The sequence below is a fragment of the Lytechinus pictus genome, chromosome 7 (assembly GCF_037042905.1).
Source record: "Lytechinus pictus isolate F3 Inbred chromosome 7, Lp3.0, whole genome shotgun sequence".
Classification (NCBI taxonomy): Eukaryota; Metazoa; Echinodermata; class Echinoidea; order Temnopleuroida; family Toxopneustidae; genus Lytechinus; species Lytechinus pictus.
Genome location: NC_087251.1, coordinates 41,588,222 through 41,614,931, shown reverse-complemented (window position 1 = coordinate 41,614,931; position 26,710 = coordinate 41,588,222). Strand labels below are relative to the sequence as shown.

General features: G+C 34.9%; 1 protein-coding gene across 1 annotated transcript in view; it reads right to left on the bottom strand.

The window, feature by feature from the left end:
• Positions 1–26,710, bottom strand: part of LOC129264404 (EH domain-binding protein 1-like) — a 47,350-nt gene that overhangs the window by 8,599 nt on the left and 12,041 nt on the right. The window contains exons 7-19 of the mRNA XM_064101510.1: positions 25,362–25,653; positions 24,851–25,121; positions 21,434–21,642; positions 19,411–19,459; positions 17,692–18,372; positions 16,878–16,997; positions 13,984–14,119; positions 11,281–11,319; positions 6,651–6,812; positions 5,306–5,439; positions 4,541–4,661; positions 1,264–1,357; positions 586–659 (exon numbers count right to left, since the gene is read on the bottom strand). Coding sequence (XP_063957580.1) covers positions 586–659; positions 1,264–1,357; positions 4,541–4,661; positions 5,306–5,439; positions 6,651–6,812; positions 11,281–11,319; positions 13,984–14,119; positions 16,878–16,997; positions 17,692–18,372; positions 19,411–19,459; positions 21,434–21,642; positions 24,851–25,121; positions 25,362–25,653 — 2,382 coding nt within the window. The remainder of the gene's footprint in view (positions 1–585; positions 660–1,263; positions 1,358–4,540; positions 4,662–5,305; positions 5,440–6,650; positions 6,813–11,280; positions 11,320–13,983; positions 14,120–16,877; positions 16,998–17,691; positions 18,373–19,410; positions 19,460–21,433; positions 21,643–24,850; positions 25,122–25,361; positions 25,654–26,710) is intronic.

The window sequence follows — 26,710 nt, the reverse complement described above, 5'->3', positions numbered from 1 at the left end:
TCAAGATGAGTGTTTGATAATTATACTGCTGGCTGTATAGTGTACGTAATGGCATGGATGGCAGCTTTGAATGTCAAAGACCTACACGCTCTACCACAGAGGTTTGTGAAGGAGAGCAAATATAAAAGAGCAACTCTGATTGGTTGCTGGACAGTGTTTTGAATAAAATGCATTTGCAACAATGATCCTGTTTGGCTCTTGCAATTTAGCACAATTGTTAAAATTTGTGTTCTTGAGCTCAGAAAGCCATAATTACAGGATAGCGTTTCGTGAAAGGACTTGTCAGACATTTTTTATCCCACAAGTACTGTTTTATCCGACAGTTACTATGGAAACAGTGCCTCTCAGCCAATCATGATCGAGGAAAGACTTCAGACCCGACAACTTGTCGGACAAAAATGTTCATGCAACGCTCCCCAGGGACCCGTAACACAAAGCTTAGCAACGATCGTAGAACATTTTTCTACAACTGATGGCATTGACTACATCGTACAATCAATCGTAAAAATCAAGCGTGGGATAAGTTGTTAACTTTTGTATTACGGGACGCAGGTCTTGAAATGTTAATACAAGTTTGATGCTTACCTCCGATTTCCATCATCTTTCTGAGTTCTTGATTAAGCATTTCATACCTCCTCTCAAGATCATGCTCTTTCTCCCTGTATAATCAACAAAAAGAAAGTAATAAGAAATATCATCAGAGCGTAACATTTAAAGAACTGTACATCTCTGTTGAAACATGCTTGGTTGGTATGGTACTAAAGGACCCAATTTCCTAAAACCTTATTACCCAAGTTGTCAATATATTATCATAACTTACCCAAATATCTATTTGGTTGAGAAATAATCATTACTTTTTAGAATGATTTCAGTTGTACAGATCATTATTTTTTTAAAGCAAAGTGTATGTAAACATCTAATTATCAATCCCTACATTTTACACTAGATATACGATACAACTTAATTGAAATGGTCATATACACATTTGGAATGATAACAAGGTTAATTATTAATTATTTACACATATATATGCCAATGAAACATTGAAAACCCAAATAAATGAAGAGAAAAAGATAATCATATTTTTGTAGCAATTGAATCTTGTAATTTTCTAAAAATACATAAGAATAGATCATACAGAAAATTACCCCTTGAAGACAGAGGGAAAATAAAAGGTTTGTGGCATAATTACAGGTATCATGTATAATATTTTTCAGTAGTTATTAAAGTTCAATAATGGGAGAGCCTTAAGGAATAACTCACATGACATTAAGCTGCTCCTGCCGTCTGATGAGAGCATTTTTCTTGTTGACCAATTCAAACCATTCCTGCATAAGAGCTGCTTCATCATCCGTACCTATCATCGTTAGAGAAAAACAACCATTACATTCATGATTAGTTTTTAAACAAAAATGAGTGATATATCCTGAAAATAATTTTATCACCATAAATCTAGGAAAAAAATATGCAGTATGAACCAGTGAGAGATGTTCAATAAAACGAGAAAGCTAGAAGTTCTTGAATCCTGAAAATGATTTTGTCCAAATAAAACATAGAGAAAAAACACATCATAAATCTATGAGATGTTTGACAAAAGGGAAGTTCCAAACTTTTTATGTGAATATTACTACTAAACTGACAAATAATTCTAGTAATATTGCTCCTAAGCTCTTATTCACCAACCTATCGCTTCATGAAAAATATAAGAAAAAAACCCAGAAATTTTCAGTTTCTCTCTAGACATTCATTCATAGTTCACATACAGGTCACATTTAAAGCTACATATCAAGCTTCAATCATATTCATTAACCACCCCCCCAAAAAAAAATTAAGTCTGCAAGAAGTTCTTTAAAAAATCTGTAATCCGTATCTTGCCACAAAAACCATGAATAACCCAAACTGAAGCAACCCTTTGTATGAACTACTAAAAAACTAACAATGACCTGTATAAACATTCCGTGTATAATGCTAGAGTAATTCAGATAATTCAAGCGAAGGTACATTTACGTATGAAATATACACACAGAGTTGATTTTTGACTCTCCTTTTTGCGTAGTGATGACTTTCTCAAGGTTAGAACACTTAACATAGTGATAGGCAATTTCAGCTGGTGACAACTATAATCTGGTATTAAACATATATTTCTTTGTAAAGTTTGTAATGAAATACATGTAATTTTTTTTGTCAAAGCGGTAAACCTTTGTATGGTAGGTTAATAATCTGGTCATAAAAAAAAAGGGTCTATGACATAATTATGAGGTTCTTTTTCGTTTATTCCATTCCGACATAGACAACATTGCAATAACATCATGTGATAGGGTTAGAAAACTTTTCAAATAATAAGCAATAGATCTTCACCCATTGAGCACCTCAAAATAAACCTTGATATCACAGAAATTGGTACTTTTAAAAAGATAAGTTTACTACTAATAAAGGGAGAGTTGGCACTTAAGATATGATGCTACAATGAAAACTGTATATAAAGATCATCTAAAGGGAGACAAGAAGAGTGGTTCTATGGACACGTTTTAATGTAGAATTCTGATCGAGGGGAAGCCAAACTTGTGGTCTCTATCATGCAGGTGGATCTAATAAAGCAGGTTTGCCTAAACTTTGTAAATTGGAATTTAATAAAATATGTTTTTATTATGTCATCATCATCATCACCATCATCATCACCATCATCATCATCACCATAATCATCATCATCAGTATAATGATTATTACCATCATCATCTTTTATTTCAGTAAGCATTTTCCCATTTATGAAGGGTCACTGACTCTTGCGCTATTATGCCGCTCCCTCTAATTTCTTTCTGTCTTAAGCATCCTCCTCATTCAGACCAACCTTACTGCTTTCCTTCTCCACCATATCTATCCATGAGATTTTTGAACTTCCCTCTCCTCTGATGCCGTCAACTTCCCGATCCAATGTTTTTTTTTCCCCACAAGTTCATCACCTTCCCTCCTCATTATATGCCCCATCCATCTCATACCACTTCTCTATACCACTTCCACAACAGTTTCTTCCAAGCCCATCCTTTCCATAAGCTCATTTGCGTTCCTTCTATCAGATATTGTAACACTACACATTTCTTTTTTTTTTCATTGAACATTATCTCTATCATTGAACCAAGAAACATACACTCAAAATTTGAATGATTACAACTGATTGATGCAGGTACTTCTCGTGAGGAAACATTCAATTCAATTCTATTAACTTTGATTCAGTTAATTTAAATTCAATTCATCTAATTTAATTTAAATTCAATTATGTATTTATTCAATTCCATAAATACATGCATATTCTACAAATGTTGTATGTCAATCACATGGCTTTCTCAATGACATCCATTACTATATATATATATATATATATATATATATATATATATAAATGACCCTGTAAATATCAACACCTGGGGAACCTGGCTTTCAAAGGCAAGGAAATCCCCTTGTACAATGGATACAGTCTACTGCCTATCCTTAAAAAGAATGAATCCAAAAGCACACGGGAGTAAACTCCACACAAGAGATAGACCCTTTATGTAAGTACATCAATGGAAACATTTAACATTGGGCCCGAGGCGTTGGGAAGACTGTTAGAGATGAAGTCATAGTGGTCCCAGGAGGACCAAGAATGCACTGGATTGTACACCAAAATGTCCACGTCATGTTCCACCTCCAATGGTTTCAACCAGAAGAGTTTGACATCTGAAATCTTCAGCAATTTGTGCATTTTGACAAGATACATGAATACCGAATTATACCTTACTAGACGCGCCAATTATGGGTGTATGTAATCATCCTGCATTTATCATCGCAAATTGCTGGATTAACCGTTTTGAGGCAAAGTGGACGGGAGTTTGTGACAGAGAAAGGCCGACCGAGACGTTAGCCGGGTTGATTGCTGTAATTGGCCCCGTAGAGGAGTATAGTGAATGAGGGTAGCTGTAATAGGGCAATACAAGGCCCTTCTCTTAAGGCCATTGAGGCAATGCCTGGGTTCTTTCATTGGTCTTTCTCTACCCCTCGCCGATTCTATGAAAAGGATGAAGGTTTGATGGTTGCCGATGGCTTCTGGTCGAACAATACAAAGAGGCTTGACCTGACCAGTGTACACATGCACACTCAGAATTCACCAAACCTCCAATTAAACCTGAAAAAATCTTTTTGAGTTTTTTTTCTTACATTTCAAAATAAATCATGAAATGGATTCTTCCCATTTTTTTTTTCATATAACAAAACAAAAAAAAATATTTTTGTTACAATCAAGGTATTGTCCTTGACCAGAGAAAATGAACAGGTAAAAGAATTCCAGTTTTGGATGAGTCATTATACAAACAGTCACTATTGGACTATAAAAGGCCAAAATCTGATTTTTTTTTTCTCTCTCTCTCTCTCTCTGATTTTGCAGGGAAAGGAATATTACACATAAACTACCCATTAGTAGCACATTAGTCAGAACTTGCTATGGCATTTCCAGTAGTATGGTGTCATTGAGCAAAGTGATAAATGATTATGATTTGTGTGGACCTACCTTCCTCCATGGCCTGTCGAAGAGCTTTCTCGACGAATGCCGCCCTCTCGTCGATCTGCTTCTGTTCCCGATCCAGAGCAGAGTATTCACCGAGGATGTATTCACTCGTCTCTTGAAGATCCTGTGGGTTTGATATGAAAAATGCGAGCATTTCATGAAGTAACTAGTTAGTGATTTTCACTGTTATAAGCTACTGAAATCCTTGTATCTGATTGGCTGAGAGATTATCTGTCAGTGAAATCCACTGGCAATACTTTCCCCAAGTGGGTGTTTCATGAAGGAAATAATTACTTTCACTGAAAACTGTTATAAGCTACTGATATTATTGCATCTGATTGGCTCAAATGTCAGTGAAAATCACCAACGATATGCTTTGTGAAATGCTAACCAGTAGAAATTCATATGACCTGACTAATCAAAGCCACAATAAATATTGGCTTAACCCATTGACAACGGAACTAAGAAATCCCAGTGTCAAGCCTATGAGAATAGGGAGGAGTCAGTAGTCAATGACTTGGTTTTCACTGTAACACTAACAACATCTATAAGACAATACAAAAACAACAACATCTATAAAACAATAAAAAAAAGAAAAATGAATTAATTGAAACATGTCATTTACATTTCACAATAATAGCACCGGTGAAATGACTTGTGATTCTTTTCTAACAACAGATTTGAAAAGATATCTATATCTAGAAATACAAATCCTTACAATCAAGCTTGTGGAGATAATTTGATGAGGGTTGAAAAAAAAAATCTTACTTCATCCATGAGATCTTCTGTTCCTTCTTTACTCTTCTCCACTTGTTGATCTTTCTCTTCTGAATCTTTGATTTCTTCTTTGGTCTGTCCATCCGGTGTCCTGGCCTCATCTGACGAGTCATCTGGAGTCTTGGCTAAAAAAAAAATAAGAGAAGGAAAAACTTACCTCTCTTGACTAACAAACAGGATATAATTATTGGACAGGTAGAAGCTTGACAGCCTTAGAGATGATATTTCAACTTTCAGTCAATTTATACACCTCACGAATGGTGTGCACTTTCCCAAAATACATTAAACTCAATAAGACAAAAGGTCTACCGAATTGCCTATAAATAAAATCATGGTAGCCTTTCGGAATACATGAACCCACCCCAAAGATATGTGATTTCTCCCAGTGCTTCTTTTTAAGATTAATTTGACAGGTTAATACCTGTCAAATTGTTAAAGAAAAAGATTGTGTAAGTTACACAAAATGAAAGTCTGGACATCATAACTCTGATTACGACTGAAATATTTCCTCCTGGTGAAGGTGCAGTGGTCGGGGGTCTAAAGCACCTGACTAGATACATGGGAGTCTAGGGTTCAATCCCTGCCATGGCACCTGTGCCCTTGAGCAATTTTTTTTGGTCAACACTGCTTTTTATCCTTCAATAAAGTATGGAGATGCTTTAGGCATTATTTGTACCAATGTTCACAAGAGTTGGAAAAAATCCTTAATGAGGATTATCTCTCATTAAAAGTCCATTTTCATCTTATTATATTGGCCAAGATAACATCATTCTCTCACATCAATATACCACCAGCCCATCTGGATCAATGTGTCCAGTCAATGATAACCATCCACATAAGGTGGTTTCAAACCGCCTCGATCATGAGAATCCCTGTTAAATTACGAGAACTTGTTTAGGCTAAAATATACCCATTAATTATTCCTGCATTCACACCGCCCCAAAACATACCCTTCGGAATAAGTTCCTGAAGTTACGAGCATGCACAGTATGATCTGATAAGCGAGGCGCGAGATTCAAAATCACTAGCTCAGCAGCCACCCAAGGCGCCTGCACCCAACTACACGCTAGGCTAAAAGTTCCCGTAAATTGCTTTCACATTGCCAAAATACCTGCGACTTTGGGAAAATCTCCGCGAAAGTTCTCGTAATTTTGACAAGTACCTACTATTTAGTGGGTTTTTTCTTTCGGGGAGATTACGCATAATTTGCTTTTACATTGCCAATATTACCTGGTACTTTCTGATCGGGGTAAATTTTCCGATCAAAAAATACCTGGAACTGACGAACTTCGAGGCGGTCTGAAACCACCTATTCCGACCCTCATAAAACTCTAACCTTTTCTCTGTACCGGCTGGACGAGATTGGTGAAGGATTGGAGTGGTGTCTTGACCGCTATACCCTTGGTCAACCCCTTGGTGATTTGATTATCATCGGGGCTGACCGGTGAGGGTTGGTCAGGGCTGGCCAGTGGCTGTCCATCTGTTCCTGCCTTCTCACCTAAGGGAGTGACAGGAATATCATACATCATAGCTGGATAGGAATATCATTGGAAACACTCCCAATCATAGCTACGTGTACGTATTTGATACACACATCATGGATGTGATACCGGACAAAATGACATCATTTGTCATCATAACATCGGAAAAGAGATAAAATAAGTTGATGAGTTATAAAATACTTCAGTATGAAGGATACACGAAACAAATTTGGCCAGGTATTGTTTAATATCATAAAGAAAATGGTAACTTTTCAACTTTAGAATATTTTTATGAATCGTAATTACCAATTACCATCTGAGAAAGAAAATGATTTCAATGACCTTCTCTTTCTTTATATTTGTATACAAGCTATATGACCTTCTCTTACTTGGCTTTACATGAAATTAAGTATCTTCAATTAGATTTCCTGCTTGAGAAAACATTTAAAAAATTTGGTTGTTCTCTTTGTTATCTAATGTCCCAGAGCAATGATAGAAAGTACAGTATAAATAAAGCTATCTGTTTACAACTCTATAAACTTATCTAATTTGATAATAAAAAATTATGTTAAATATTCCATTCAAGCTCCAAATGAAGTTAATGCAAGAATGAATGCAGCCCTCTATATCAGCCCAGAAACAACCAACAAATGAAATTTACTATTTCATCTCTATAACTAATTCATGTAAAACATCCACCATGTATCACAGAAGAAGTATCATTTATTGAAGGAAATTAAAATTTCACAGTGACATGTACTTTTTTCTATCACCATTGGGTCATGCACACATTAGCAGCAACCAAATAATACTTCCTCCTTTAACTGGAAATTTGTGCATCTCATATTCAATTTCAAACAAATTTCAGAAGAAAAAATATTTTAGACAAAATGTTAAAAGAAAAATCATATCCATGCCAAGGAAAAAAATACACTTTTTCACTTCTTAAGTTTTTGCTCACTAACATCTGCAGGGAAAAAAATCTCATTAGTTACGTGAAACTACTACAGAGAATATCTAGAATGCACATAATATCGAGACAAGTCATTAGAAAGAAATCTGGGGACTGGAGGAATAATGTGAATCATAATCTAGGTGTGCTCGGGCAATAAATAAACAAGAACTAAATAAGGTGAAATAAGTGTCAGGTAATGCCAGTCTGATGAAAAAATATCAATATCAAACTTGCAGCTAAGCTGTAATAGAATTTAAATGAAGTAATATTGCACCATCACCATAAAAGAAGTGTAAAGGAAAAGTAGAAAGGGGCACAAAGGGAAAGACCGCTCAATACAGAGTGAGGGAAAATAATATAAAGAGAGATACATGTAAGAAGATATACTAGAAGAAATAATGGAAGATGGAGAATAGAAGTGGCAGAAAAAATTTCTATGAAGAGCAAGAATACTTATTGAATGAGAGAGAGAGAAAGAGAGAAAAAAATTAGAAAGACAGGGAGAGAGACAGAGAGAGAGAGAAAAAAAGGGGGGGTATGCATAGAGATAAGAAAAAGGTAGAAAAGAGAGAGAGAAAAAAGGAGCAAGGGTAACATGTCATGCACTGATCAGTGTTTAAACTCTTTTATCATATTAGTGCACTTAATACAAAAATAGGGAACACACATGATTTCGACAAAAATGAAAAGTCCAGATCTGGAGAAACACTTTCTTTGTACCATACACATAATTTACTCATGTTAGATTCAAGTATTATTACAAACAACATATATATGCATGAATATTCATGATATTAGATCTTAATCAATGAATAAGTGGATTACGTAAATAACTGGAATTTATTAGTACAAATGGACTTAAATACCTGCTATTTGTGGATAGAGGCATGCAATTACAAAACGGGGATCTTCAATCAGCCTTGATTATTACATGCAGGGCTTTGTCTAATTTATGTACAAACTCTTTAAAAATAGTCTCATGTCTATGAAATGATATTTTCGAGAAAATTATGGATATCTCAGATATAAAGAATGATTTTATTTCTATGTTTTCCTTTTTTCTCTTTATATGAATGTTCAATGGCAAACCCATAAAAAGCTTAAAGTTGAATACACATACACATAATGTAGGGTAGTTTTGAATTTATAAATAAACCACTTGATATTCATATGAAAATACATTAATTTAAGAGTGGTTTTATTTTTTCTCATTAATTTCACAAAAACCCACAGAAATTAACACTTCTAGGTACAAAGTGAATAAAAGTGCAATAAAATCAAGAAAAATAAACCCCTCATAAATGTTTTGTGTCATTTATCTCATTTGATATAATGGAAAAAAAAAATACACAGTGAACAGAGTTTATTATTCAGGCAGAACTAAAAAATCTGTTATGCAATATCCCCCCACAACAATAACCACCATGATTCTGTAGTCATGGTTTATAAAATATGATACACACATTTGAAATATAAATACAAGAAGATTTTGAGCTAGCACTAGGGTATGTAAATTCATTTTTCTCAATTTGAAGAACAAATGACATTAGGGAAATGTCATGATGAAAGAGTGTTGGTTTACAGGCTAACATGGAGAATAAACTTGATCATGGATTCATACATTTGCGTCATATCGTGAAAGAGAGGCGGAGGGGATATATACTTGATTTTTTAATGGTAATTAATCTACATAATCATTCTGTAGGGTGTACATATATATAGTTTGAATTCAACCCTAAAACGACAGGACTCAAAGAGATAAATGTGAAGGGGGTGGGGAGGGCTGATTTTTCTAACATAACTTTACATCAATTTTTTCCCTCCAAACATCACAACTGTTTTGTTTCAGATCTTGCACATATTTTTGAAGTATTCTTTAAATAATCAGATGAGCATTTGCAGAGTTATTACATATTTTCATGATGCAAGTCAACTTTCCGCGATGATTCTTAGGTACGGAATCAGCCCCCTTGTCTCCTATGGTATGAAAAGAGTATAGTCTTTTGGGGGATACAATGCCTAGAATTCAGGTATAATATGGCTACAAAATAATTTCTTAACGGGACCTCAAATATGAAACATATACAGAATGTAAATGTTCTCTAGTCATCTACACAAAATGAATAGAAATATAACTGAAGAAAACCAAAATGAATATTCACAGTATGTTTTCTCACTCAGGTACAGGTACCATATGGAATTAAACTATATATACATATTTTTGTAAAGATTTTAAACAGTGACTCTCTATTATAATGAGGCTCAGTCAAAAGTTTTTAGAATGGCAATGCTAGATTTGAAATGTACAGTACATTTTAATTTCAATTCTTACAAATTAATTAGAGAAAATATTTGAATATTTATACTACTACAAATTGTACAAAAAATCAATGCCTAAAATGAGTAAACAGACTATCCCCCCCCCAAAAAAAAAAAAATCATTCAACTTTCAACATTAATTCAACTTCTATTGGTTGATTATCTGATCATCATATCTCTGTTATAAGTCTGTTTAGGTAAATTAGCATTCTGAAATCAAGTTTACTGATATTACAACCATGTTTAATGATATTACAACCAAGATTTATCCTTTGTTATATTTAACTTGCATTTCCTCTGATAAACTTTCCCTTTTTTATCACCAAATGACATACACAAGTTACTTTTGGCAACTTTCTTTGTACATGTATGCAATGACGTATGTGCCAAAGATTAAACTGCATTCATGAAGGTGATATTTAACCCTGAACCAACAAAATTTGTTAGTAGGGCTAAAACTAACAGCATGTAATTTGTGTGGACTGGAGACATATGGAAAATATTGATTTTTCACAAGCTACTACTAAACACTGCTTATTTGACATCTTCAGCCACTTGAATAGCATTTTCTCATTTCAAATCGATCAAAATTAAATCCAGGAACACCTAGTCATAAAACAATATAATATCTAGAAATAAAGAAGTGCAATGCATAAGAAATTAATAAAATGATGACAAAGGAATTGATTCAAGTTTGAAATATTTTTTTCTTTTTTTGGTAAGCTATAACAATGGAAATGCTTTCCACCAATTGTTTTGTTACTTGTACCGATTTGGCACCAAAATCTGCAATTTCCCACCAAAAATTGTTTGGTAGCATATTTTGAATACCATGTGTAGAATGATCCTCTTAAGTTCGATACAATTTTATCCCTACACATATTTTTTTTGTTCGATAATCATAGAAAAAAAGGGCATTCTCTTTGCAACATTACGTGACAAAGGCACTTTATAGGTTAATACTCCCAATCAATCCATGCTAGCTAATGACCACTTATAATTAATTTCTAGAATTATCATTCTGACAGACTATGTTGCGGGACTATATATATATATACTGCTTTCCATAATGATCACAGCGTGACAGGATTCTGCACAAGGGCTTTAGTGAATACGCTACACTGACATAACTGATAATTGATAAATGCTGAAGCAAATATGAACCAAAAAAATATATATGAGCACATGCCATGTTAATAAATATCTCTTACCACACTGACCACCATATTGATAAAAGTTGTAACCAAGACCTAAGGCAAGCAGGGCATAGGGATAACAGAAAGGTCCAAATTGATTTCATCAAAACAACAAAAAATAAACAAAATCAAAGAGTTGAAAAATAAAGAAAATAAAGAGATATATGAATAGATTAGAAAAGACTTCTAGAAGGTTGAGTGAAAAACAACTTATGAGTTTAATATTAAGTTAATAATAGTGTCAGCATAACATGAAAACAAAATAAACATGAATTCAAACTGACATGAGTAAATATTATATTGATCAAATAGAGCAAACATAGAATGAAAAATTCAAATTAAAATCTATCTATTCATGAAATCAAATAAACTATAATCACACTCGTTAATAAATAGTTATGGAGTGTCATGTGTAGATAAAATCTGAGATGACATGCAATGAAATAGAGCAACTAGTGTAAAATAGAAGAATTGAATCTCACTTTATAAAAAAAAAGTTCTTATAAAATATCTGACAGAGTAATGTTTATATACATGTACTGACAAAATATGAATACTACCCCCCCCCCAAAAAAAAATTAATTAACATATCTTCAGAATTAAAAGCTGCATTATACACATGAAAAGTTGTGTCAATGATGATTTTTTTCTATCATTCATCAACTACCAAAGTGCAGCATTTCATTTAGAATGCTCCATTAGTACACTTTTTAAATTTATGGGGAATAGATCAGGCATGTATATACAATATATAAATATAATGTAAATAATCGTGTAATTGACCCATCCCCCAAAAATGATTTTAAACATTGTCATATTTTCTCTCTGCATTCTTTATTTGAAAAAATACATAATTATCTCTTTTTTAAAATAAAAGAAAGGGGGAGGAGACATGATAAATTCATACAAGATAAAACATAAATGGGAATTTTAACAGGTAGTGATTTTTCAAGACACCTTGTCTCATATCCCATGGGAATATTCTATACATCTTGCGTGAAACATGAAATAAACGGAATGACCTGGGAATCGGGGATAGTACTACGGGAGCTTCTCAACTCACTAGTCCAACTAATCTCCATTCATATCCACTACCTGGTCCACCTTTTACTCTTTTGTAAGGCCAAAAAAAAAAACCCCATATAAGTAGCTTGTACAACTCCCCAGCAACGCCAAGCAAACAAAAGAAAAAGGTACGAAAATTCAACATCTGAAAGTGCGGATAACACTGTATAGTCTCTGTTCTTTTCTCCTCATCTTATTCTTCCTTCTTCCACTATAAGTTTATGTCCTATTTTGTGAATGAAGGAAGAAATCTTGTTGGAATGTAGAAATCCAACAATGTATCTCTCTCTTCAAAGAGAATTAATCTATTCTCCCCAGTAAATCTGATAAGATTTGTACGATTTTGAGAGGCTAATGCTGGTTATGTGAAGCTCCACTATTGTAAAGTGGCAGTTAGAACTACTTTTCTAGCACACTCCATGCAATTCAAATCCCCAGGGGAGGCTCTTCACTCTATAGCAATTCACCCCATTGACAAAATCCTTCACATGCATGTAGTCTTCATTCGTGTTCCAAGTTTTCACAAGAGAATTATGCTAGAATTCTTGATACTATGGTCATTTTTAGAATGTTCAAATTGACTTTAAAACTGCCCAAAAGAGGGTGTTGAAGCTTACAAATGCTAGAAAATATCACTAATTCAGTAAGATTTTTCTGAAAAAATATCTTAATTCTACCTTAATTTTATTTCAAAATTTCTTGAGATATACAAGCTAATGTGAAAAAACCCCAAATATTCCAGAATCATTTCACCTTCACAATCAAGTGATCATTTATATATAACACAATAGTAAATATTTTTGTTTGTTTGCCTAATTGTAGTGCTTCACTTCCACCAAACTATTCTCATTTTCAATTTCTTTTTGGTGATAGTAACTTCCTTCATTACAGGATAACTCTATTTTCCCCAGATTTAATCTATGAATTTAAGTTTTCAAGCGTGAGATATAAATACATAAAAGTAGTATATTTTGAGGCTGACATTGATGTTCTATTTGTTGTCAGGGTGCTACACAAGCACTTGCCCAGGGCAAGTAAAAGTTAGAGTCTGGCAAGTGTTTTGAAGTAAAGACCAAAACTACTTGCCTGAATTGGGCAAGCGAAATTTTCACAGTAGAATGACCAAAATTAGGATATATGATATGATATTGACCCTAATTTTGGTCATGGCAGGCAAGATAAAATCACTTTGGAAAAAGAAATGCAATAACAAGGTAGATCAGTTCATGTCAAAAGAGAGAAAAGGTCAATGGTTTATTAAACCGCAAAACTTTCTTTTGAAGAGGTAAAACTATTTTTTTTCAAGGATTTTTTTGGGCAAGTGAAATAGATTTTTGGGCAAGTATATTTCAACCATCAAAAAATTTACTTGCCCGACTGGGCAAGTGCTTCTAAAAAGATATGTAGTACCCTGTTTGTTGTTGACAGTATTTCCTTCCATTCATATATTTTTATGGTTTCTGGAATTAAGAATAATACTATACAAATAAAAAGAAATGTGTTCAACAAGGAGAAAATTAAATTAAATTTTGAATAAAGCCACTATCCATATCATATAAATAAATTTGGTTTGCACAAAATAATATTTAGATGATAAGTGCATAGCGTATAAAGCAAATGAAAGTAAATGAAAAAGGGGGGGGGGTATCTTACCTATTGTAGCTTGTTCCTTGACGGCTTCAGTCATTTCATCAATCCCTTCTATTTGAGGTTTATTAATGCTACCGCGGGCTTCTGCTATCAATTTTCTGGCTCTTATTTTCAACTCTTCTTTCCGCTTCTCTTCCTCCTGCTTAATCAAACAGAGAGAATTAATATTTCAGACATTCACTAATAAAGTGTTTGAACATTTTATATCATTGATATCACAGTTCAAGGCAATAACTCAATGATATAACTTTAACATTATGGGTTATATCAGTATGATTCAACATATTTATATGATAACAAATAATTATATATTTTGTACTATTCATTTCGGTTTGAATCAAAATCATCCTCTTCTTTAACAAGATAAAGATAAAGGGAGGAAAAAACAAAAGAGAGAAGAAAGGAAGAAAGAGAAAAGAGAGAAAGCAAAATAGAGAGATCTATAGAGCAAGAGAGAGCAAGAGAAAGGAAAAGAAACAGAGAGAGGCAAAAATTAAATCATAAATATTGGAATAGCATGGAAATGTCAGGATTGATTTATTGGCTAAGAAAGTAATAGAAAAAATATATATATTTATATGCTTTAAGATTATTCACACACACATACATACAGCAGGCAACCAAGATACCACTCTGGGATAAAATAATAATAGGAAAGGATAAAAAACACTGAAATGGCAATTACTCATAAAAAATCTCCCTATTCCTAAATCACAGGTAAACAAAAGTCTACAAACAATAAAAAGCATGAAAATAACACCACAGAACACAACTAATATACATGTCAACCATCAGAAGCAATATCAAATCAGTGCAATATCTTATATCAATCCATATGTCACCCATGCATGTAATCTTAGAGTTATTGGTTGATCATCCATTTAGTTAAATGATGTAAACATAACCATTTTACACAGTACATGTACCTAATATCTTCTTCCATCATGGGCTTAATATACTAATATCACTGATGTATATGAAGCGATTACATACCAGAATCGGGTGCAAACCATTCAATAACATTGAAAGAAATTTAAAAAATAACAAATTCCAGATATCAAGTCTCCTGGCTAGACACAATATGTCTTTAAAATCCTGAATGACTCAAAATTGTGCAGAGAAGGAAAAATGAGAGAAGATCCCCTATATTCCACAACTTTTAGGATACTGCATTCATCACTATTAAGGGGAAAAAAAATACATTGCTGTACACATTCTATCATCTTGAATAGCGAGATACGAGTAAAGTGAAGGTCATACTGATGATAATTAAAAAGGTAATCGCTGCGATCTTAAGGATATCAAAATCCGTTTGACCTATATTATCATATTTCTATCTTTCTATCTGTTAACCCACAATTAACGCAGCTGTTTGTGTTTGAGATCCTGTACTCATTTAGCCTGCCGTTCAGTCAGATTATTTCTTTCTTTCTCAGTGAGAAATAAATCAAATTTAATCACTCATGATGCCCCCCCCCCCCCGTCATTCTCTCTCTCCCTCTCTCTCATTGACTCGCTCCTTGCTTCCCCTCTCTCATCACATTATATTCAATATTTCAAATTTATAATTTATCATTTTACCCTGTCCTCACCCTTTTTAATGTTTTAGTCCAATAATGGACCTATTAGAGATGGACATTCAACGCTATCATTTCTTTAATTGAACGAGATCCGCCACCATGTGCATCTTAATGAGAACATACAGGTGTATGTACATACATAGCGAATACCAAGGCGCATCTGGTTATTTACAAAAGCACAGCTTTCCTGGTCTGATTTCGTTGGTTGATGCCCTGTGTTACAAAATGCTTTTCAATCAACACGCTTTAGATTTGAAGCAGCAAAATTACGAAGCAGACGATTTTGTGACATGAATATGTTATTATTTGATCCGCACACTTCCGCACGCACATAATGACCTCAATAACATTAAGAGATAAACGCTCTCTACACGATATGAGCCATGTATCTCCGGAATATTAGAAGGAAAATTGGAAAAATAGGATTATAAATAAGACAATCAAACGCAATATTGCCTCTATCTTAAAACATGCATACATTTTTCATAATAAAACATTTGGAACTAAGATTGCCAAAGAATCAGATCTGCACATCAATTTTCCAGGATTTAAGTGATTTATCATCTTCTGCACATACAGTTTGTGCAATATCAATGTCTAATCACGAACTGCATCTTTCAACTCATGGTCGAATTGACGGCCGAACACGGGAGGATGAAAGTAGAAAAAAAATCAAGAGAATGCTATTCATAGCACAATGACGGTCACATGTCAGTAAATTCATTAACAATTCAATGAGAGTCCATCTCTAATAGGTCCATGTTCCAATGCACCACTTACCCTATTCAGCTATTGTATGGTAATTTGCTCCACATTTTTCTACGACAAAATGTTTTTTACCTAGCAATTTTTTTTTACATGGGACTGTACAGAACACAGTTGAAAGCTTTTCTCCAACAACCAGATATGCCTTGCCCTATCTGCTTTTCGTTTAAGTTTCAATCCCATATCTGAGGTGGAAATCAAGATAACCTCCATTGACTTTTAATTCTGTACTTCCATGCATTTTGTACGTGTACCTTCAGATTCCGTATGGTTCCACCCACCAACTTTCTCTATTTTCATAGGTTGTAATTTATACATGGACCTACGAATTTGAGACAGTTCCAACCAATTTCTGTAGTTTCATAGGTATAATTAATAGACCTACCAATTTCAGACAGTTCCAACCACTATCTGTAGTTTCATAGCTTTTATTCATGGACCTACTGATTCCAGATAGTTCCAACCACTATCTGTAGTTTCAAAGGTTTTATACATGGACCTCCAGAAGGCAATGGGTTACATGCCTTTCTGAATGTAGGTATGAGCCTTTACCTCATTAGCATCTCCATCTCGCGACTGTTCTCTCTTCAGAGTTGCTCTTTTAACTGCTGCCTCCTTCCGAGCTAGCTCTAGTAATCGTTTAGCTCGCTCCTTCAAATCCTCCTGTTTAGACTACATGTACAAGTAAGACAAGAAGTACAAGGGAAACATCAGCAAACACAACATCTGTTAAGAGTCAAAAGGGCATTAAATCAAGAAGGTTGAGTAACGCCTTTCTGACTCTTGACAGATCATGGGTATACAGAGGAAGAGAGAAAAGAAAGTTAAGTCCTGCAAACTGGGAATCATTGAGAGATACATAGGTTCAAGAGGGGCAGGGGTGTTTCACAAAGATTAAAGTGTGACTATAATGCCATAGCTTCGTTGGTGACTGCACAATGGTGCATGTCATATAAGCATAAGCTGACCAACATGGTGATATGATAAGTGCCATAAGACATCCTTAAATACTTGTGAAACAATACCCTGATAAGCAAATCTGTAAGAAGAAAAAGGAAAGGGACAATTAAAAAATGGTTTTCTTCCCGGAAAGCCTGTAATCAATCTTGTCCATTGTCTGAATTTATAGAAAAGGACATTGCAAACAGCAAAAAGCTAGCTAACATTGATCAGAACATTGCAAACTATTGAACTGTCTAATAAACCTGAGAAGATCATAAAATCTAATGAATGATCAAACATAACAAACTAACTATTTAACACTATGGAGCAGAGTATCGAGGTCTAATAGTGGAACATGGATGACTTTAACATTGTAATATTCACACGGCAAATCATTCAGATGTAGTTGGTGAATTTAGCCTACCTTCTGACTGGCTTCCAGATCCCCTTTAGTGTCTTTCTTGGCACCTGCAGGAGCTCTGATCCACACCTGGTCTCCACCAGCTCCTACAGGGCTCCTCCCATTCTCTGCAGGAGTATCTGCAGGAGTCCTGCTCTTATCAGAGTCAACACCATTTGATTCTGCTTCTTTATCTTTTGATGTTTGTTTTGGGAGTCTCATTTCCACATTGCTACTGGTAGCACTTCTTGACAGGTCCGTATGCCCGTTGCTGTCCGAGTTCTTAATGTTCATGTTGTCCACTCCTTCCACCTTGTCTTCACCATTCTTTTGGGAGTTCTTCCCGCTATTGGGTCCTGATTTAGTTGGTGAGCCTGGGCTCTTTGGAACTCCATTTGAAACAACCTCTTCTCCATTTTCTGTCCTCTCTCCATTTGCTACAACCCTGTTGTCATGGATGACATTTGTTTCCTGTGCAAATACATCTTCTGGCATGGATTTGTCTGATGAGTAGTTCCCAACAATGTACGTGCTCTTTTTCGTTGTACGACCAATCCTTTTGACTTCCAGTTCATGGCCGGTAAAGTGCGCCCTCAGTTGAAAGAGATAAGTCATAACGGCAAGTTTGTCCGGTACGGCCAAAAGGACCATGTCTTGAGGGTCAAGAAGTCTTGGAATGCCACAGGCAGCAGCGGCATCAAAAGCCTACAGGATTTAATGTTTAAATTTGGCAGTTTAGTTAGGATAATTGGAACTTTTTTAGGCAAAACTTGTCATTTGTTAATTCTCAAATATTTTGGGACTATCATTTCATTGTAATAATATCTTAGTAATATTCTGTTTCTCCCCATTTAAATGTACATTGCATGTTCACAGGAGTTTATTATAATTATCTATCAAGGACAGAACAAAAACAATTCATAGAATCTTGATTCATAAGAAGCTACTGTCCTCTAAGACTGAGATATTATAACCATGAAAAGTATGATAAAAGAAATGAATACAAGTGGGTAGTACAACAGATTCAATATGTATAAATGTATGTATTCCCTTTCTTCTGTCATTGTCTGATGAGCCCACCATTGTTTCAATATATAATAATTAACACCCTGTGTAGCTTTCATGTGGGTTACACAAAAAGGTACGGGGGAAGATAATAATAACTCTGTTTCCTGGTTTACATAATAATCCAAAATAACAAAAAATTGCAATCAATGACTTGTGATTAGAGTCCATACTTCAAGGTACAAAATAAATACAATAAAACTATCAGCTATGTATATATTAATCTCAATTTAACAGCAACAATAACAAATTATCATTGTGAGAAAATTGTGACAGTTTTATGTTGCAGTATTTCACTAAATATGATCATCCTTTCTTTGTTTGATGTTTCTACTTCTATGTTTAATATTTGTTCTAATAATTGATAAACAAAGTTGATGATACAAGATTTGAAGTGACAACTAACGGTGTAAGGACATTAAGCAGTAAACTGTAAAATAACACATGAGAGGAAATGCTGTTGTTCACTGCTCGGAGCACTAACTCCACATTGTTAAAAGCATAAAATAATATTTCAGAGGCAAGAAAGAAAAACAACTTTAATGGAAAGGGTATTTCTAGGACATCGAGTAGAGCAGCTCTGGTGTTTATAATGTCAGAGTTGAACGGAACCCAAGCCCTGAAACCGCACATGCAATATTACGCTGCTACAATAAAACTTGACTTGTAAAAACAAACCTTCTTGTTATTGCCCTTTATATCATGTGGTGACAGTGATGAAAACTCTCTGCAATGAGACAAGCAAAAAAAAAAGGGAGAAGAGGAGAGAGGGGGAGGAAAAAGGACGAACGGTTAAATATCAATTAATTTTGGTAAATCTTGCAAACACCGTACTGAGCTGTATTCTTTGTTAATGTTGAAGCACGCCCCCGGCGCCTCCTACTTGTTTGGCAGCTGGGTGGAATACACAAAGTGCAAGTGTTATTCCACCAGCCGCAGTCAATACCAACTCATCAGCAAAATCATTTTTGGGGAGGGATCATCTTTCACGCCCCCCTGGCACTGGCTCGGCGCTGACTTCCCAGGCTTGGCTGCGGAGACTCGGCGCTCCTTCGCCCGCCGATTTGCTGATCTGGGAGGATACAATTCGCTGCCATTATGACATCTCGGTCACTGTAACCGGATAGGGGGGATCCCCCGAGGTATTGGTACAGTTAAAAGGACTTCATTAAGTAGCTCATCACATCACAATCATGCTACTCGTGCCCTCACTTATAAGGCTATTTATCAAGAAATCAATCAGTTTCATCCTGTCTACCTAATGATAAAGTAGCCTACTACATACCTTACACTCACTCTCATCTCTTTTTGAAACAAATACCATTAAGTATCTTACATTAGGATCATCTCATTTCAGGTTTTTAGTAAAGGAACGCTATATTCAAAATAGGAGCGATTTGCCTGCTTTTAGTTTTGAATAAAGTCCTATCAGTTTCATATGCCAGCCAACCATTAATTGTTATGATATCATGAAGATCTGGGGAGCGTTTCATCAATATTTTCATCCGACAAGTTGTCAGATCTGACATCTTTCTTTGATTCTGATTGGCTGAGAGGCACTGTTCCTATGGTAACTGTCCGATAAACTGGTACTTGTCGGATAAAATGTCCGACAAGTCCTTTCATGAAACGCCCCCCAGAAATCAAGTTTCATTTGTTGGCTCAGTGGTAGAGTGCCTTTTTCACGGACAGAAGATGATAGGGTCAATCCCCATCTGGATTATTCTAAGCAGGACCCACTTGAAGATCAGCTAGTTGCTATATAAGTGGAAACCTTATAGGAATAAATGTAAGACTTCCCTGTATGAATTTCCTTCATACAATTAAACAAAAAAACAAAAACTCCCACTTTCAATCAGGTCACAGTACGATTGTAAGGTGCACGGTTCTTTAATGACTACAGCAACCATACAAAATTTATTAAAAAGAAAAAGGGTATCATGTCATGTATTCCTGAAAACCTGCTCAAGAACTATAAATATCTATGACAGTGATTGGTTATAAAACTACAATTTCAAACTACTGCTATAACAACCCATCACACAGAGTGTTTGAATTCAAACCCTTAACAAGTAAAAAGAACATAAACACCACAGTATTATTACAAATACTATTAAAAATGAAATAATAACTCTCAATAATATCCAACACTCATAGCTCTATAAAAGAAACCATTTTCAATCTCTGGAGCATACCACAAAGATTTTGAAAATGACTTCTGCCTTTCTTAATACTTTGCTCTTGGAGGCACACCTTACCTCAACACAATGAAATAATAATAATCATCATGAAAGGCTGCCTAATATCATGCATGATATTACACCATTTACTTTACCTTTATTGATAAAAATAATAAACTCATCTATTTGAAACAAATATTTTCTCCACACATACCACTGATACCAGACATCATCACCTACAATAACAACAAAATTTCTATGACCAAGGAATTATTTTCTTGGTATCGCAACACAACTTGCACCACGTTTTCTTCAAGTCTGAGCAACACAACAAGACTTTGGCAGACTTTTACACAGGACAGCCCTTCGTTGAATGTTTTCTCAACTACCGAAAAAGCTAATCGAATTTGATAACCAAAATTATTCCCTGAAAAGACATAAAGAAAGTAGGAAGATCATGAATTTGAAAAGAAAGCCGAGATTCTATACTGGCTCGTGAAAGAGTACCCCCATCAACTCACATTAAGTCTGGCCGATGACGATGGATGATTGCACAGAAAGCCAAACCATTCCTCCAAGAGGTTGTCAGGTTGGTGACCTTGACCCCTCGATAACCTTTGGTGACCTCTTGACACCATAGCAACAGCTGCTGGCTTGGTGCATTCTTGTTGGACTTTAAAGGACTCTCTTTTCCTTCGCTAGAACGTCGTCGGCTAGGACTTGCAGAAGCCTGTGTGGGATTGATACGTTATGTTTCTCTATCTTTAAATCAATCATTTATTTCTACCATGTCTTTACAGATTAAAAGTATGCATGGAGTAAACATAGATATTCAATAAATTGATAACAAATAATATTCAGCAGAATTCAAGTCATATGGATATTCTTGGAGAGGTAGCATGATCAACACAAATCAAGAAAAAATATGAAATCTTATTTCTTATTACAAAATGCAGTCAGCAGTTATCCAAAGAAAAAAAAATGGCAATGGGTTGAATGAAATCAATACAAATTTGATTTGGTTTATATCTGTCCGGTAATGGAATAGATTTCAAGGAATGTTTTTTTTATCTCATTATAAAAAGAAACAAATACAAAACATAAACAAAAACATGTGGAGGTCTGCTCCAGTTGGAAAATTAAAGTTATATCACATGCAAATTTCATAAATTCATAACATCTAAATAAAACAATGGAAAACACTTTCTGCGTTCATATCTAGAACATATTACATGAAATACTATGAAAGTAGACTAAGATCACAGTCTAAGAAAAAAAAATCAAGACTTGAATTATTATTTTGGTGTGTTTTTATGTGTGTGATCAGATGATAATACAGTACTGTGGGTACAAAATTGAAATGAATAGCTTATTGTGTGCAATATGTCATTGCCATATCAAATTATTTTTTCAAGGCCATAAAATGAATCTCATGATTCTTGTAGTTATAGGCAAAGTTCTAAAGTGCCATAATTTCACACAAATTCAAGTTTCAAGATAATTTTTATCTGGTAACTGATAATTCTCAGATAATATTTCTTGACCTAAACTGTTATCGCATTTATACTAATTGATAGAAAGAAACTATATAGTGAACACTGAATATCACAACGAACTGTGTTCGACATAGATAAAGAATGATGTGAGATACTAGTATACTAAAAGGAATACTCCGGGCTGAAAATATTTATATGTAAATAAATAGAGCAAAATTCACAGAAGAAAATTCCATCTAAATCTGGTAACAACTAGCAAAGTTATTGCATTTTAGAGGTTAGCAATATATCGTGGAAACAGTTATATGCACACCATCATGAATATTCATTAAGTGGGCTGACGATGTCACATCCCCACTTTCCTTTTTCTTATGTTATACATGAAATCATAATTGTTTGATTTTTTCATACATGTGTGAATGTATGTCTCCCTTCTTATGAAATAAGTTGCAGCAATAAATATCTAATGCACTCAATCAGTTGTCAATCCAACATATTCAATTCTTGAAGGAAACAACAATAATAAACCTAATTTCATATAATAAAATACAAAAGAACAAGTGGGGATATGACATCATCAATTTGCTCTTTGAATATTCATAAAGACATGCCTAGAACTGTTTCGCCGGAATAATGCAAATCTTTCCTATACCATAACATTGTTATTCCTTGTCCGATTTTGATCAAATTTCCATTGTTTTGTTTGTCTGATTTTTCTTTATCTGTTCATATTATACTCAGTCACACAGCAGGTCCCTATGCTAAATAAGCGAATGGGCCAGATTCATCCGAATCCTCTCGTGGCTGAATCCTCCTACTTGCAGAATTTCTTGATCCATGAGATTTTCTTTCTCTAAAAATTTACCTACTTTATCCTCAAGTCAAATCAAATATCTTTGCAAAATTGAACAGAACAGATGTTTCTCTTTCATATTGGTCATTTATTTTGTATAAAATATTTTGGTAAATACATGAATTTCATGCCTGAAAATGTGCATCAAAACTGAATTTTCTTCCTGTTTTCTTTTGCAAATTGTGCAAAACTTTTTATTTTGAGCTTAAAAGATATCTACATCACCACAAAGCTATATTTCAGCCTGGAGCATCCCTTTAATCCTAATAGGACTACCTGACAGGGGGGGGGGGAATAATTGGCCCCCTCAAAGCTTCTTCCATTGTCGGAACGCACAAAGATAGTGCCGAAATATTTCATGGCTTTAAGTCTCGCAAAACTATCGACACCAACTTTGCGACAAATCATCACACGGTTTTTAACAATATGATTTCATGTAGAAAATAGCTAATTTTTATAATTTGGGTACAAAGTCAATAAGAGATGAATTTCTTAAAGGGTTGATTATACTTTAATTCTAATGCTTATATAATTTAGGGTTTAATTTAGTTGTTTGGTCAGTGATCATTTTTATAAAGAAAATAAATGACCAAAAAAAAAAAAATTTAAGAGAAATATTTAAGACATTTTCAAATCAAAGAAATACTTTGGGAAAAAATGTGGTTTTCGCAATTTTTCTTTGTGAAAATCTATGAGAGAACAAAGATGACATCTGCAAACAAAAAAATCAATAAATTCTTAAGTAATAAAGGGTGTTAATTATGCAACTAATGTTTATCACCCATAATTTTGCATATTTTAATCATCATGATTGAAAAAAAATCATTTTGGATCTAAAAAAATTGGCTTGAAGTTTTTGCGATGAAAAGAATTTGCAATCGCACGAAAGGCAGCCGGGATGAGAAGAGAAGGACACTATGCCCCCCACCTACCCTCCACGTAACCAGTATTATTCAAATAGCCCCAGTCCATTATGGGTTAAAGATGATGAATTTACAATTTGATATAATAGGAGTTATCCATATTAAGAGCAAGATGACTAGTATAATGATTTTATAATATATAAATCAAAGAACCTTGTGCAAACAATGAATATACATGTAAGACACCCGAACAATGTCATATGTTACAACCCCAAGACAAGATGTAATATTTGAAAGAACTTTCAATTAACTTTTTATAATATTGTTGAGTGATCACGAATTTTCTTGTTGACCATAGTAGATTGCGAGACAAATGAATACCCTCTAGCGATTATTGTTGAGGTTCTTTGAAATATTACATCTTGTTTTTATTTATGTTTTCAAGAAACATGAGACAAAACACAAATCTATGTGATTAAATTACTTTTTTTTAATCTGAATAATTGACATAAATAAAAGAGGGATGGGTAAACAGAAAAGGAGATAAACTTCCTACAAGGCGAAGCTGACAAAAATAAAAACATGCTAAGAACCTGATGATCCAAAAAAAGAAAGAAATACCATACACCAACCGATATAAAACTCCAAAAAATGTGCAGACAAGAAAATGAAAATAAGGTGGACAACTCCATGCACATGCTGTGCGTTTATGTGCAAGTATGTTACCCAAGATCTAGGGCTGGGGATTGGTTTCTCCCGGACTTCTTCTTCTTCATTGTCTCCCTCCATTGGAATGGGAGACTGTCTGGAGGCTGCCACGATCGAGGACGTAGAGTGAGTGGGGGATGGAGAGCGGCTACTTACAGGTTCAGTGGTTCCCGCAGTAGCCCATCCACCGTCTTTCTGCTTGGGGGGTTGGGGGGAGGATGGGGACGAGTTGGTGCCGCCGTCGTTTGGAGGTTGAGGTGCTTTTCGTTTCCGCTGCTTCTTGTCTGCACTGCTCGAAAAAGAGCCATGAGAAACAAACAAAGAACATTGTTACTCTGTTAATAAATATGTATTGAAAATGAAGTCATTGCGAACTTCAGGCCGATTCAAGAGATAAGTTATATTAGCTGGTATAATGAAAGATTATCTCATTGAAAGTGTCGCATAACATTCAAAAAAAAAATTATAATAAAATGACAGGAATTATTTGTGGTTTAGCTTCATGACAGAAATGAATTGTGAAACTCACTCATCAAAATCTGCTGCATCGGCTACCATATAAGGAGTTCCAAAATCTGTTGATGCTACAGGTGTACTAGGGGTTAATGAAACAGTGGGAGTGGTAGAATCCGATGAGGGCGATATATCCTCATCTCTTTCTCTTAGTTCCTGTTGGTAGTTAGCTCCTCCATCATACTCAAAATCATCGAAACCTTCACCATGTTCGTAGGATTCTCCTAAAGCATCAGCGGAGTCACTGTTGAAAGAGGCATCCAGACGTGTCGGTCGACCGCGAGAGTCACATTTTAGGAACGGGTCACCTAGATCGATGAGATTAAATGTGACGAAATTAATGAAATTGTGCTTTACCGATTATTATATGACTGATGATTGATAAATAAAGTATGTAATTTTCTTAATCCCTCCCTCCCTCACGCGCTCAAAATGAGATCGAAGGCTTTCCACAAAAGGCGTGAAAACCTTCACAAGTCTTTCAGCAGTTCCAGGGTTTTGGGGTTGGTCGCCTTTTTATTAAAAATGCTTATTTTTCATTTTTATTTAATCATTTCAGATTCATGCATGATAAATTTCTTCATTAGCGTGAGACCGTGAGAAATGAGTGAAATGCGTGAGTCTCACGCTCAATGTGTGAGTGTTTGCAGCCCTCATCCATCCATCCATCCATCCACGCATTCATTCATACATACACACAGCTCATGATTTTTCTTTAAACAAAAACAAAAATACTAGTAACTCTCAAATTCTCTTCCCTCAACTTCTTCTCTTTGCATTTCATATTCATATGGTCATGAGAATTCATCTGCAACCTTGAATGCAGAATCTAACCCTTTAGTTTCTACCCCTCCAAGAGTGAGTTGTACTTTTGGCCACTTGTTATTCCACCCCTGATGGAAACCCGAGACCCTGTGACCAGATTCTTGGGGAAACCAGCTACATTTCAATCTAGTGCTACTGTTTCACTGCTTAGTGGTGTTTGTGTGGCTAGTCGGTGTAAAGTGAAAACCAGCATGAAATGTTGCACTTTGAGGGAACATTTCAGCAGTGCAGTAAGGACGTAAGATGAGGGAATCAGCATGAAATGTTGCACTTTGAGGGAACCTTTCAGCAGTGCAGTAAGGACGTAAGATGAGAGAACCAGAATGAAATATTGCACTTTGAGGGAACCTTTCAGCAGTGCAGTAAGGACGTACGATGGGGGAACCAGCATGAAATATCGCACTTTGAGGGAACCTTTTAGCAGTGCAGTAAGGACGTAAGATGAAGTAGGGGGAAGGGAATGGATTATCACCAGAAATGGGGAGATGCAGTTAAAGGGAGTTCCATGAAGAAAAAAACAGTACAAAAGTGAACAATAGT